The following is a 14,985-nucleotide window of genomic DNA, read 5'->3' as shown; positions in this document are numbered from 1 at the left end:
CTCCAAAGGTGTTAAATATTTGTCACTAGAAAAATAAACTCTCCCTCAGGATGTATCCTGAAGAAAAGTGTGGATGCCCGGGTGGGAGTCCAATCATACCTGTATGGGTGACATCTCCAGGCTCCCGCTGTGCGTCTGTGCAGCTGAGGGTGCAGTGATGCAGAGGTCTGTGGCTCCATATTGGGTCCATCTCCTCATGGGTTTAGATTGTGAGTCTTCGAGAGGATGTTTGTCTGCGGCAGAGGTGTGGGTGTGAGGGTATACACCTGCTGGATACCGGACTGTAAGGGAGCACCTCTGTCCCTCTCATTGATGGAGCAGCTGCACACAGAACCTCTCCAGAAGGACAAGAGAAGACTATATGCACATCTCAAGAGGAGCCTGATTGCAGGACCGGCTGTGGAATCAGAAGCCGTGCCCGGGAGCTCCAGGTTATGACAGGTAACAGGAAGTGACCCGGTGGCCATGACCGTCTGGGTGCGGTGCCAGGGCTCAGAATCAGAGAATAACTGGGTGTTTGTCAACCTCAGAGGAAACGAGCCACCCTGTCTTCTAAACACCCTGGGAATCGGTCAGAGGCATGCCAGAGGGTGACGGGCCAGCTGATCAACATTTGATTGATACGAAAAGTACTTTCAGCCGTGTCTTCAGCATTCAGGCGGCTAGTAAGGGAAAGGCAAATTTTTACTGCTTGAGAATGACAGGAGGCCGGTTCCGCAAATTACTTCAATTAACAAACCAGACAGCCGCACGCCAGCCGCCCTTCCTCCTCCCACCTGCCTGCGAGATCCGTCCGGTCCCTCCACGGTGGTTCCCCTGGACGGCTCAGGCTGTGAGTAAGAACATGTTTATGAAAATCAGGTTAGAGAATGTTTTCAGGCATCAGAATGGGCTGGTAGAAAGGGAGCAAAAAGGGAGTTCGGGGAAATGTGAAATTTGGGCTAAGTCTGGGTGGAGATCCAAGAAGTCAGGGAAAGAGGTGGGAGAAGAAACCCAGACGGGGGGTGGAGGGCAGGGCAGGTGGGGCGCTTCATTTCAGGGACCACCGAGGCCTGCAGCTGAGTCAGGACGGGAGACACCGGGTCTGCAAAGGGATAACCCGCAGCCTGGAAGCAGGGTGTTAGGATTGCTGGGGGCAAGCCGGCATCACCTGCTCATCTCTAGCAACAACTACTGATTTCTTTACCCTCTTCCTAACACTGACACTGAATGACAGTCAGGAGGGGACGGAGCCAATGGACAGAGATGGATGCTCTAAAAATGACCAATTTTGGCAATATGGTAAAGCAAAAAACCCCCCAAAAACAAAGAAACCAAAAAACAAACACACCTCTCTCAGAGAAGCCAGCCTGGGTTAAATAATAACGTACCTAATGGCTAACCGAGTAAGGAAACGTGTGCTTCATTTTCCCATTCCATATTTCAAAATGTTCTGCTGCTGTTGTTATCTGTGAAAGGTAAGTTAGTTATTGGAACCTTCCAAATGAGCTATCAATTATTAACCAACGCATGGATGCCAGTACCTCATGTTACTGTAATAAGTGGTTTTCCCACAGGTCGTCTGCCAGCACGAATAACTTCCACATCTTTCCATCATCCAGGATGACAAATACAGGGAGACCTTACTACCTTCAAATGTGCCCCAGACACCTGGTGTACGCAGCGTGCACCACGCGTACCTCTTTTCATCGTATTTCAGTGATCGGTGAATCCTGTGGGAAAATGAGATTGTTCAGAGTGGAGCACAGGTCACACAAACACTGTTCCTCACCTTGCGAGATGGGGGCCATCCTGGTTTCCGGTTTTGCTTCAGTGATAATTTACATGGTTAGACTTTTCAACTTCAGGCAGGGCGAATAGGATGCACGTGTAGAACCAGCGTAAGTCTACTGTCTTCACGAAGACCAGGGACCTAAAGTGAGGGCCCTTCTTGTGTAGGACGGGAGTAACATAAACAGAAACATGGAACCAGGATAATCAACCATTTCACAACGTGAAGGACAGTGTTCCGGTGACCACTCTCAGAATAACCCCATTTTCCCATGGGATCCACGAATCACTGAAATCTGATAACAACAGGTAAGTATGGTTATATGAAAACTTTAATTGGTAATTGTACTATTTCAAGATGGCAACCTAAACTCTGAAACTGAAATTTCAACTGAAATTAAATTGAAATTACTGATAGTTTGCTGGATTCGGAAAGTCAGTCATCTCCTTAAAAGCTGGGTTGAAAAGAGACCCTTTTGTCAAAAACTGGCAGTGGTAAGAAGCACAGAGAATGAAGCATAAATGTAGTTACTCCAGAACTGAAGTTTGACGTTCTCTTTGTTAGAATCCATCTTTTCTTTGTTTTCCCTTCCAGGATCAATTAGGGATATTCATGGTTTGATTGTTAAGGTGGAGGAGGATTGAGAGAAATGTACTTTCTCAATCCTCACTTGAAAGTCAACTTCATTTATTTTTTTTAATGCTTTTTTGCGGGAAGGGGTGGAGGTAATTAAGTTCATTTAATTATTTTTTTTAAAACAACTTTATTGTGGTATAATTTCTGTATAATAAACCACATATTTCAGATGTACAATTTGATAAATTTTGATAGATATGATTCTTTTTTAATAGAGGTGCTGGAGGTGGACCCCAGGGCCTCGTGCATACCACTTGAGATATACCCTCCCGTGAAAGTCAACTGCAGTGTAAAGATACTTGATAAATTTTGGTTTTGGTTGAGGGTTTTTGTTACTGAAAAAACGAATCAATGGAATTAAAAAAAAAAAAAAGCACAACTTTCTTTATGCAAGAGCTTCTGATTTGCACCAGTGACTTTCAAAATTCCAGAGACTCAGGACCCAGAAGGAGCAAGGTATCTGGCAGGTCAGTTTTGCAATTTGAGAATCTCTCTCTCCTCTTCTTAGTGGAAATATGGCTTGAAAAAACTGTACCATGCCCCACTTTTGAATTCCTTGTCTTTTTTGAGCCACTTCTATCTGTTTATCTAACTTTAGGGTTCAAATGCCTTTGGATAGCTAATGAAAGTGGAGAAGTGATTAATGGAATATAGAGACCACCAACATGGCTGGATTTAAAATTTATCTCTACTAATCCTGGACTCATCGAGTTGACGAGCAATCGGTGGACAGTTATTAGCTGGTTGGGAAAGCCCGACCTCCTGTGGCCATGTTTAGTACTACACCTACCTCTCCACGTATGTGCCCGAGTCTGTACTCTTCCTGGAGACACCATGTATACGGTGGGATGAATTGCGTGTATGCTACGTGTGGATTTTTTGTTTTTAAACATTTTTTCGTCTTACACCATCTCAGTATCTCCACTGAGTCATCGCTCTTGATCAAAAAGCAGGAGACATGCGCAGAGTCTCCATTTTATAAGCAAGGGAGGTTTCTTTTGATTTCCAGCTAAAACTGACTAGGAATGTCAGTTCAAGATCAACTATTTTTAGCCTCAGAAGAAAGAAAGGAAGTTGGAGGACCAGGGTAGGGTCTTCCATGTGCTGAAGAAAACCAGTAAGTGTCATTTTTAAAAGTTAAAAGTTGAGGAAATTGGGAGACAGTGTTGTAGTGGAATGAATACAAAAAGGGGGAAACAGATTTTGATTCTAGCTTTGGTTCTGTCACAAAATGTAGGCAATCTGGGGGGGGGGTCGTCATTTACCCTCCAAGGATTTCATTCTTATAAAGTTAGGGGATTGGACCAGATCATTTCCTCTGGCTCTAAACTTCTGTCATCAGCCCACGGATAGTATTTCCTATGTCCTGCACAATATCTCCTCCCCAGCTGTGCTTCCGAGCACAAAGAAACCGTTTATCTCTATCCATCACTGGCTCTGGTCCTGATATCACTCTTAGCTTAGGTCACTCAACCGTATCTACCACTCCTCAATTGCCTGTGTCTCTTAGAGCCAATATCTGAGTCAACCTACAGAAACACACTGATCTTTTCTAGTTCACTTTATACCCATTAAAAAACTGAACTTTTGGCCTAATTAAACTGTTAGAAGAAAAATTTATTCATCGGCAATGGATGCAGACTCAATCTGAGATCTCTATAAACAAGTTCATATCTTGCTCTCTTTTAGTCTCCTTAGAGATTTTATGATGAATACAGATTTAATTTGTCATTCTTTTGACTTCTCTTTGCTTGTTATCCTGCAGGCTGCAGGGTCTTGATCTTGATGGCACAAAGGCTGATGGCCACCAGGAACCTGATGGCATTCGTAGGGTCACTCAGTAGCACCCCGAGTAGCATTACTTTTGAAGATATAACAGTGAAGACATAAGCCAGCCCTTCAACCCTCCCCCAGAGCCCTCAGTAAGATGGTTTGAAACAATTTCATGCTATTTTGAATACAATAAAAGCTCTCTTAACGAACCTCCACTTGCCAACGTCTCTGTAAAACTTACAGGTGGCTGCTGCAGTGTGCTGAACGCTTGCTCGTGGCTTGCTCTAGTGCCCCCGACCACTTCTGCTCACTGTTACGCTAACTGTAATTACATCAATTAAACTATACATAAGCCAAAGAGATACGAATTTCTGTTATCTTTCTTTTCTCTATACAAACACGTGTAATTATTTAAAATTAAAAAACTTTAATTGTAGTTGATTTACATTGTTAGTTTCAGACGTACAACAAACTGATTCAGTTATATATATACCTTCAGATTCTTTCCCATCATAAGTTATTACAAGATATTGAATATAGTTCCCTGTGCTGTACAGTAGGTCTTTGTTGTTTATCTATTTTATATATAATAGTGTGTATCTCTTAATCCCAAGTTTGTAATTTATCCCTCTTCCCCTTAATTTAATTTTTTAAAGCTCACCTATAGTCCATCTCTATTTGCCTTTCGTCCTAACTGCTGATCACACAGGCACTAGATTCTCTTTGAATGCCATCAGGTGACCTGGATGCCAGTTTCTTTCATTTGTGATAGCCATGTCTTCACTCTCTTGTTAATGTGGAGTGGCTTTGCAGTCTTCACAGTCCTTCAGACAAATTTTCTTCTTCATGAGGATGGGAAAGAAAAGGTCTAGAAAACTCTGCACTAGGTCCTACTCACTGAGGAATGATTACAAGAAGAGCAATTTTTAACATTTTATTTATAGACATTTCAGAACCATTTAAATCAACAACAGTTTTTGTTTTAGACATAACATACCATGTTTATCTTGAGGTACACAATGGGCCCATGGATAATGCTCTGGAAATAATGCAACTGTTAACTGGTAGTGAACAACCCCAGTTTTCCAAGCAAAGAGACTGTAAAGATGGTTACAAAATCCTTGGAAAAGAATATACCACTTTTATAGAAGTCGAGGAAAACTCCCAAATGTTTGATTACGTGAGTTCAATTTCTAGGCTTTATTTCAAATGGAACTTCATATGAAAGTGGGAGAAGGGGTTTATAGCTGAGAGGTGATCCGAGCCCTATGACATGAGATTGTAAATGAAGGAAATTCGTCCTCTGATAAGCTCATTACAAAATTCATAGCCTAAAAATTCGACAGAGCAGCAAAATGACAGAAGATATTGTTACCTAGTTTTAACAGGAATCACGTTTACCCTTTGTTTTTGGCTTTCACAATGAGACACATTTTAAAACACCATGTTTTGAAGACGAAATGATATGATTCAATGAGAAGTGGCCGTAAGAATTCCACCACGTTACAAGCCCACAGTATAACAGTCTTACTTTCCATCATTGGCATCCTGGGCATTTTACTTTTCTTAGCCCTAGCAGCCTGGTGCCTTCCTGCTACTAGAAAGAGTGGGAATTGATATAATGGTCATAGTTTTTGAAGGTCTTGTGTGCCCAACAGCACACTTCACTTTTCTGGTGGACTGACGTTGGAATTTTCTTTGAACAGTTCCCAAGGGTCTTGGGAGAACTGTCTCATTTTCCAGTTTATTATTCAAAACGTTAATTTCACACTCTTTAGGCATGATGAGCAGCGATGCATTACACAAACTGTTTGGAAAAATGAAGGACCCTCAGTTGATCCCCCCCCCCCCCGCCGCTGAACGTCTGGAGGAGCCGTGTGGACGATGTGTAGGTGGTTCTGGAATGTGAGCAGAGGGCGTTTACACACATGTTGGAAAACAGTTGGAATGAACAGTCATAACATTTCCCCGTAAGATCGTCGTTTCATTTCTACATGAGACAAGAATAAACACTGCAATTTAGTCGAATGGGCAGCTCGCTGCAACTTCATAAGCTTGAATGGTGTATGTGGGTTCAAAGCGTCTAAATGTAAATTTCACAGTTCATAAAGTTGAGCAGCTCAACTGAAAAGAGAGAACTTGCAGGCGTTTACGAGATTCTGAGAAGGAATTGATCTGAGTGTTTTGAGTTCTCGCTCCCAACATGAGTCGGGTCCACATTTTACATTTCAGCTGCTTGGTTTGGTTTATTGCTGATTTTTTCTGATGGGGGTCAACATGGTTTTAGCCGTGAACTTAAGGACCCAGAAAAGTCCTGTTTGGACACTTTCTCCCAAGCACAGGGGTCAGTACACAGACTGCAGGGAAGCTGCCAGATGGCCTGGTTGGTTAGAAAAGGTTCTGCCTGCGGGGATCTCTATCCACCGCTTTTTGCTGCAAAACACAGCTCTCAGAAGGGAAAGGCTGTTCGCTCTCTCCCCATGTGGTGTTTCTCGTCATCATTCTCTGACTACGCCTGCGCTATCGATCAGGGTGCAATGTGACTTTAGACATGCCAGAAGATATTTATTACCAATTTTAAAAATTCCAATCAGTAAAAAAGAACACTAGCCACTGGGCATTAGAGATATTTCCTGCTTCTGACACTTTTCCAAGTTTTAATGGTCTTATGGTGTTTCTTTTATCCCTTTAATAGAGGATACTATTTCTTCGTCTGTGGATTCCTGAAAGTCCACACTTAACTCTCCGACTTAACATCCAACTGCCCAGAAGATTTCACGTCTCTCTTACACATCCCCAGTCTCAACAACTGTGATTTAAAATATAAACATTATGAGTTCCAAGAGAACTGTGTCTTTTTTTCCAGCACCGGCAAGTCGTGCCAGCTTAATGCCCAGCGCAAAGAAGGTGCTCAGTGAATTTTGAGTACGTGAATGAAAGGCCATAGTCCTTGTCCTCAGGAGTCCCCACACTGCCACCAATATAAACCCAACATCCATACGCCAAGACAAAAAATAGAAATGACCTTGTGTCAAGTTCTTACGAAAGAAAAAGTGAAAAGAAAAAAGATAAAAGTAATCAGCTGTTTATGTGGGGCAACCTTGATAGGAAACTCAAGCCAACCCTGTTCCTCTCTGGAATTTGAGAATTGTGTCCAAGGGCTAAGTATTCATAACCGGATTCAGCAAAGTTTTGCCAAAGAAACCTTGCAACTTTTCAACCATATCTGTTTTTATTTTAAAGGAAAGTTCTGAGAGGTTAACTTTACTAAGGGAGTTGCCCCTCACATAGAAGGATGCTTTCTTAGCATGCGAGTCATGGAGTCCAGTACCAGAAGCTTCTCCATAGATCTGTCAGTTACTTTTGAAGAGGTACCCGATTTGGACAAGTTTTATGGGGTACTCTGTTTATGGGGGCATTTCTAACCTAGAGTATAGTATTTACACTTTTGGAGATACGTTGGGGGAAAATGCCTTTAAAAAAAAAGATTTAAGACGGAAAATGAGAATAGGTATCAATTCACCTGAATTCTAAACAATGAGCTGGATTAAAAATATCTTTAATGCTGAGAAATGAAGCCATACCAAACAGGTCTGCAAAACTAGACTGGTGGGTCTTGTCTTTACAACTGGGTATTTATTTTGGTGAGCAGGAAGGACAAATAACCTACGGGTCAGTCCTGCAAGTCATGCTGACACCTGGTTGGCTGTCTGTACCTCCGGATTGTGGGGACAGACTCCGCAGGGGGAGGCAAGGCTATGGGTGATACCCTGCTCAGAGAACTAAAACTTGTCTACGATTTATATTCCTTTAAAAAGTCAAGAACAATGTTGATGCTATTATATTTTGGAATATTTAATCATGTTTGGCAAAAACTGTCAGACTGGGTCCTGAGATTCTTGGAATGAAGTATAGCATTCATGTATCTTCTTCGGAAGAGAGGGAAGAAGAGGTGTATGAACTAAACAAGTACCTCCCACTGATACTTTAAAAATTACTCGACAGATGTAGCACAGCTAATAACAGAAGATGGTGCATCTGATTTCTGAGCTCTCCTGAAACACCAAGCACGTTGTGAACACCTAACAGGCTCTGAGAACCGCTCTCCAGACCCCTCACCATCAGACACCAGGAGAATAAGACCCTTAAACCAGAGGAGAATTATCACTCGGCAGAAACTGTCATTTCCCCAGACATCGGCATGGGGATATTCTATGCAAAACTCAGCCTATAATAGGTTTAAAATCAAATTTAATTCTTCACTACAGACTCTGTACTGATTTGTTCCAAGTTTGCCATGACAAAGTCTGAAAAACTGCGCTCCGAGGGACAGGGTTATGAGAATCTTTGGAATCATTCTGTCCACTCTTCCTCAAAGAGTCAGCTTAGTTAATTACCAGCCCCAAACCTCAGTGGATATTTGAAAGTGAACAGATGTTACCTAAAATATCAGGCCCATAATGATGTTTAAAACATATACGTTTGTATTGTGTATAGATATATACCTACATGTATATATTCTGTTTTTTTCTCTGCTTGATAAAATTAGCAGCAGTTACAGGTAAATTATTGTGGTCATGATCTGTATTATTTCTAAGGACGTCACAGATCCTCTACCAGCACATGACTTTTGGAAAACGTCTTTTGATAAAAAGATCCCTACTGAGCACATAACATTGAAGTGTCATTTCATATCACTAACATTTTCAGGCACAAGAGTCAAACATTAGCATTTGAGCAATCCAAACAACAGAGCACAGGAGAGTTAATAATCGAAAGATGATTCTCCCAAAGGAGGGAATTGTTCAAAAGTGGTTGTTTGTTTTTTGTTTTTTGTTTGTTTTAAAGATTCTGATGTCATTCAGCTTTGGCTATTTTGTAAATAAATATCACCTTCTCACATAAACCTACTTGGGTAAGAATTATTTCTCTGAACATGCCTTTTGTCTTTTAGCAGCTGTTGAGTGTTGAGTGACGTACAAGGCACACCTCTAAGTAAGTGTTCTGTACAGCATTTTTATTGATGTACAAAATAGCCTGTTCACCATTCAAAAACGTTAATCTGCATAGTAAGAGTTTTCTCTTATCCCTATTTACAGAGAAGGTTTTTAGTGCAAAAAACAGGAACCTGGGTCCCAGCCCGCCCCCTCTGGCGCGCACTCTTTTCAGTTCTGCTCACTGCTAGCCGGGGTGATCCGGCTATATTTTGGGCCTCCAGCCGTTAATGAACTGCATGATTTTCTTCACCTGCAGTTTGCTCAATTTGAAATCCTCCGAAAGGATTTCTTCCGTGAGCTGAACCAGCAGATTCCCGTCAATCTTTTCGGTGACGAAGAAGGAAATGACGTCTTCGGACAAGCCGATGAAGCGCAGGGACTTGGCCACTTCCTCGATGGACAGTCCCGACAGGTCGGCGGGCGGCTGCCACGGGGAGCCGTCGCCGCAGGACCGCGGGGCCAGCTGGAGGTGCAGCGGGGAGGAGAAGGGGTAGGAGACGGAGAAGAGGTCCTGCAGGCCCCTTGGGACAAAGCAGGGGTCCTCGGAGAGGTCCGGGGACCCAGACTGGGGCTCTTCCTCAGCACCATCGATTTTCAGAGGCAAAGGACAAGGTTCGGAGGCGGCTTTCTCTTCCACCGGCTTCGGGGCCCTGGGCGGTAAGGCAGGGCAGGAGACGCTCTGCTTGGCCCGGCCGGCGGCGGCAGCCTTCTCGTCCGTGCTCTCCAGGGAGTAGCTGGCCGACTTGGGGCAGCCGGGGGCGCTGCCGCTGAGCTCGGCGGCGGCGGCGCGGGGCGGGCTGGCCCCCAGCTCGCAGCCGTCCCGACCGAGGGGCGCCGCGCAGTTTCTCTTTGGTGTGCCTGGCGTCTTCTGCCGCGGGTAGCTGTAACTCCTGCTGGGGTCCAGCAGGAAGTCGCTTCTGGTCTGGGTCTCCGATGAGCCCGAGTAATGGTTGGGCCACGAGAGGCGCGACGAGAGCGCTTCCGCAGACGGACTTCCAAACGGGGACTTCGGGTCCCCGGCATCCGCCTTCACTCGGTGACACGGGTAGCAGGAAACGGGAGCACTTTCGGGGGGGCTCGTGTCACTTTTAGTGACGCTGCTCAAAAGCAAAACACAGAAAGGGAGATGAGTGAAAACAAAGGCTCAATAGGTAATTATAGTTATGAACACAGGGTTTTAACATGCTACAGCAGAGATGGCAAATAGAAAAAACAAAACAGCATAAATTTAACGAACAAGAACATCATTGTTAGTGGGTGCCTGGATCTTTAAGACAAGAAAAAAAAACCTATTTTAGGAGGTAATTAGGTTTAACTTATTTACTTGACGAAGGTACCGGGGATCGAACCGAGAACCTCGACGCATGCTAAGCATGCACCCTGCTGGTTGAGCTATACCCTCTCTACCTTTCCACGAAAAGCAAATTCTTAAGCCCTGTTTGGGCTTATCACCAACAGGCACAGGGGATGATGAGTGATGTCTGCTGCCGGCAAGGGTGGAGTGACAGCAGTAAATGGTGTCTCGCTGCAGTGACAGGACTACATTACTGCCACTGATGACCCTATTACCAGCCAAGAGTCTGAGGCTGGAAGAAATGCTTTGAATACAATAATTATGCTTGCCTTGGTTTCTGTACAATCACGTAACATCAGCATAAAGATTTAACTGTCCAGGGAACACAAGGACACGTGAAGGAGAGCTACTTTGACCTGTCATGATCACACGCGGAGTAGTGAATTCAGCTCTGGGGCCACATCTTAAGAGCGACAGAGACCACGGAGTGTGCTCAGAGGTGGGTGACGGGGGGACAGCTGGTGGAACTGAGGCTGTCCCTTTTGGAGAAGAGAAGACTTCCATCCTAGCTGACCTCACGTTTTCACAGGCTGGCCAAGAGAAGCGGGACAGACCTACGTTTGTTTTTCTAGACATAAGAAATAGCTGAAAGTTACATGGAGATAGATTTCAACTGGATGTAATGAAAGATTTCTATAAACAGTTATTGGCGTGTGCCAACCGTGGAATGAGCTCACGGCACTGGAAGGACCCAGACAGAAGCAGAAGACTGCCTGACAGTGATGGTCAGGAAGGGATCCTGGCGCTGGGTGGAAACTCAGTGCGAGAGCCCACAGGACCCCTGCAATTCCATTTCCTCCTTGAAGGTGCTATCTGCTTGCGTGACGCCAAAGTGGAGAGAACCAGATGCTAGCCTTGACTGCTGAATTCCTCAGATTCTGCATCTTCCTAGGTCACTGGTGCTTTCATCTTAGCTCAAAACCAACAGGGACACATCAAGCTCTTCCAGTAAAATTATAAAAAAAAAAAAAGTTTTTTTTTTTTTTTAAAGAAAATTTCCTCTTCTACCACCCTACATGACGGCTCCTGGACACTGTTCTCAAGAACTGGGGACCTGGCTGATAAGAGGAACCGTGGTGACCTGGGCTCTGGCGGTAGGACTTACATGTCGTGCAGCCCTGAAGAATAGTAGGACAAGGTGGGGCTGGGAGAGCGAGTCTGCTGCCGCGCCGGCTTGGCTGTGCGAGGAGGGACGGAGGGGCTGGTGGACAGAGGCTTTGCGCTTCGGGGCGGAACAGGTGGGGCGTTCAGGAGCCGGCATTCTTCCCTGACCTGGCGCAGAAAAGAACACTCGGGGTTAGCAACACACGGACACCGCACGGGGGCCAGCTCCCTCCTGGAGGGTCAAGTGGCTACTCCTACAGCGACACCAGCGGGGCTGGGGGGAGGGGAGAGAAGACCTGCGCAAACAAGGACGATAGGAAACACGAGGCTGCCAGAGACGAAACCCGCCACGGATGTGCTGGGACAGAGCGATTTTCAAAGAAGATGTTTGTGCAATTACTGCTGAAATGTGCAAGTAATGTGACAGTACGGTGAGAAGTCAGTGATACGCTGAGAATGTAGGAAACAAGGAAAATAAGGGCGTAAGCAATCATGGTCTTAATAAGAGGATTACGTTTTCCGGGGGAGGTGGGTTTTTTCATTGTTCAAACTGAATTCGATTTGATGCAAACCTTAGGGAATGGTGGACCTTCTCTACTGTAAACGCTCCTTCTGAGGTCAGGTTCAGGGCTTCTCACAGGTAAACGTGCACATGAATTCCCTGGGGATCTTGTTACAGGCAGGTTCTGACTCAGCAGACCCAGGGTGGAGCCTGAGATTCTGCAGTTCTAACAAGCTACTGGGTGGTGCGGATGCTGCCAGTCAACGACTGCAGTTCGAGAAACCAGGCGGCAGATGGGGCAATGAGGCAGCTCTCCAAATCCAAAAAAGTCCTTATGTGAGGCTGCCTCCACCTCTCTCATCCTTTATCTTCACACCGGGGAGGAGACAGGTGACCTGTGACGTCCTCAGTCTGCCATCACCCCAGCTTGTTTTCCTTCCGTGGCAGGCGTTCAGAATAGGATTCTTTTTAATGAAGCCAACATTTTAATGTAGTTCTCCGTGTCAGACAGCAGGGGGCAGTTTGTACTTGGTTCAGCTAGCCTATCCTTAAACACATAGGGAAAAACAGAGCCAATTCTGACTTTGTCAAAAATACCCTCGCCTGCTTTTAGACTGTGTTCTCACCTATTTTGTCACCTTTGCCTTCAATACCTTTCTGTCTCAACGGCTGCACACCCGGCCTCTAGCTGGTTTCCCAGCCCGGATTCACTTTCCAGAGAAAACCAGATGTTAAGAAAAGTCACGTGACCCTAGGTGACCCAGCAAACCCCACTTCTAAGCGAAATGGAAGCCATTGAGAGTCTCACCTACTGCATTTCTTCCTGGGGCTGGGGGGCAATGCTCCTGCCCAGAGGACCCACCGCCCCGGTTACTGTGACGCGCTGGATCACAGTTTTTCATCTGGAGCAGCTCTTTTGAGGATAAAAGAAAATATTCAGAGCAGCAGATTCTCCTCTCCAACAGCTGCAGGCTTTCCACTTTTGAGCTTTTTAAAAGATGGTGGTGGCGGTGGAGTAGATGAGGTTTGGATAAAGAAGACAGAGGCTTGTAAGCGGGCCAAAGGGGACTCCTGCCCCACTTTGGGGTCTTCTTTTCTTAAGAAGCTGAGAACCAACCAAGACACTGAAAAGTCCTGGCTGGGTCACTCCACTCCTTGGCTTTTGGGAGTAAATACTGGTTACCAAGTAAGTCAGATATTGTGTCTTGTCAGGGAATTGTCAGGGAATTGTCAGAAGCCAACCGTGTTTCTTTGCTTTCTCAGGGACTGTCTATAGAATGCAGGATGGATGGGTGTAACTTTTATAGATGTGCTTGGTTCTGTTTATGCTCAGAGTAACAGGAATCATGGAAAACGTGAGAAGATGAGGAGTCTGTCGGTTAACTTCTCAACTTTGAAAATAAACAGTCAATTCTCAATATTGGATTAGAGTGGAGCACAAGGAAAACAGGGTTAGGAAAACAGGGTTAGGAAAACAGGGTTAAGACTGGATTTGATTCAGGAATTTCTAAATTTCAGAATTAGTTATTAAATACGACGTTTCACGAGGGACTGCTTACCCAGATGTCAGCTATAACAGGCTGAAATGTCGATTACAACATGCATTTCAGGTTAGGACCATTGGCTGACCCAGGGCTCGGAACACAGAAAAGCAGCCACTTGTAGTCGAATGTGACCTCTGGGAAGTCGTTTCTTCCTCTTCTTAATAACCCCAGGGACTCAAGGTCAACGACAGCTGGCTCTGCCTCCTCCTCCCAGAGCTGGCTGGTCCTAAAGAGCTTCCCCAAAGGTTTCCCGTGTAAGAGGAGGTGAGTGAGGAAGAGCAGTACAAAGCAGCATGTGTAGGTCACAGGGACCAGGGAGGTGAGCTCTGTGACTGGGAGTGTTTCCAGCAAACTCCAAATAGCGTTTGAAATATGGGAAGCATCTGAGGTGGCCACATGACTCCCGAAAGGAGATAAAGAACACAGGTGTGTGTGTACGTATGTGTGTGTGTGCGAGCAAGAGACCTTAGGAGACGGGATGTGGTCACTGAGGAGATGCTAATATGAGGCTGGAGAAACGTTTCCTTCCGTTGTGATGAGAGGGTAGTTTGGGTGGGACTTGAAGGGCAAAGAACTAGGCTTACTTGAAACCCCTTTTGGAGAAAAGGTAGTCAAGAGTAAAACAGAAACCGACTTCAAAGGGACCCTGCCCACGACAAGGATTCCGCTGTAAGCAAAGAGCTTGTGTTCCAGAGGCAGGTGCGTGAGGGTGGCCCTGGTGGTGAGCGCAGCCCACGGCCCCACTGACTCCTCTCCGCGTGTTCCTGTCAACCGGCTGCCGCCGATGTGTGGCCGCTCAAATGCAGCCATAGTTCACTGCATTTTAGGGAGAAAATTACACATTTTGGGATTCGGAAGTTACCCATCGTGAGAGTTTACTGGGCCACCTGACTTCCTGTCTCTTACACCCTTCTACTCATTCCACTTTCCTTTGCTTCCTGACTCGATTCATCCTGGGACATTTCTATCCCAGAGAAACGGAGCTGTGGCTTGAAAGAAACGTTACGTGACAATAAAAGGCAATTTACATACTGGATGGCCAATCGCCTTATTTCCAGTTTTCCCTCACATCCAGTTTCACTTTTTAAAGTTGCTATGTTTTCAGCACATTCCTTCTAAACGTCTCAGCATGCGGCTTTCATCACGTTACTCCCCACCTCCAGCGGCCCCTCTGACTACTGGCTGAAGTCCAGCCTCTCCTGCCTCTGGCTGAGGCCCGCTGCAGTCTTTCCAGTGACTTCCAGCTAGAGTTATTCCATTTTATTCCATCTTTCTAGTTCTTTCTCCCATCACTCCTCTCTATG

The 14,985-nt window shown here is 45.3% G+C and overlaps 1 protein-coding gene across 1 annotated transcript in view; it reads right to left on the bottom strand.

Annotated features, from left to right (window-relative positions):
* Positions 1 to 9,176: 9,176 nt before the first annotated feature.
* The window catches only part of GAREM1 (GRB2 associated regulator of MAPK1 subtype 1), a 162,659-nt gene continuing 156,850 nt past the window's right edge, over positions 9,177 to 14,985 (bottom strand). The window contains exons 5-6 of the mRNA XM_006205071.3: positions 11,637 to 11,803; positions 9,177 to 10,274 (exon numbers count right to left, since the gene is read on the bottom strand). Of these exons, the coding sequence (XP_006205133.1) occupies positions 9,380 to 10,274; positions 11,637 to 11,803 (1,062 nt within the window). The 3' untranslated portion in view covers positions 9,177 to 9,379. The remainder of the gene's footprint in view (positions 10,275 to 11,636; positions 11,804 to 14,985) is intronic.

Source organism: Vicugna pacos, chromosome 24, assembly GCF_048564905.1.
Source record: "Vicugna pacos chromosome 24, VicPac4, whole genome shotgun sequence".
Taxonomy (NCBI): domain Eukaryota; kingdom Metazoa; phylum Chordata; class Mammalia; order Artiodactyla; family Camelidae; genus Vicugna; species Vicugna pacos.
The sequence above is the reverse complement of the archived record's forward strand: the minus strand, read 5'-3'. Positions and strand labels throughout refer to the sequence as shown.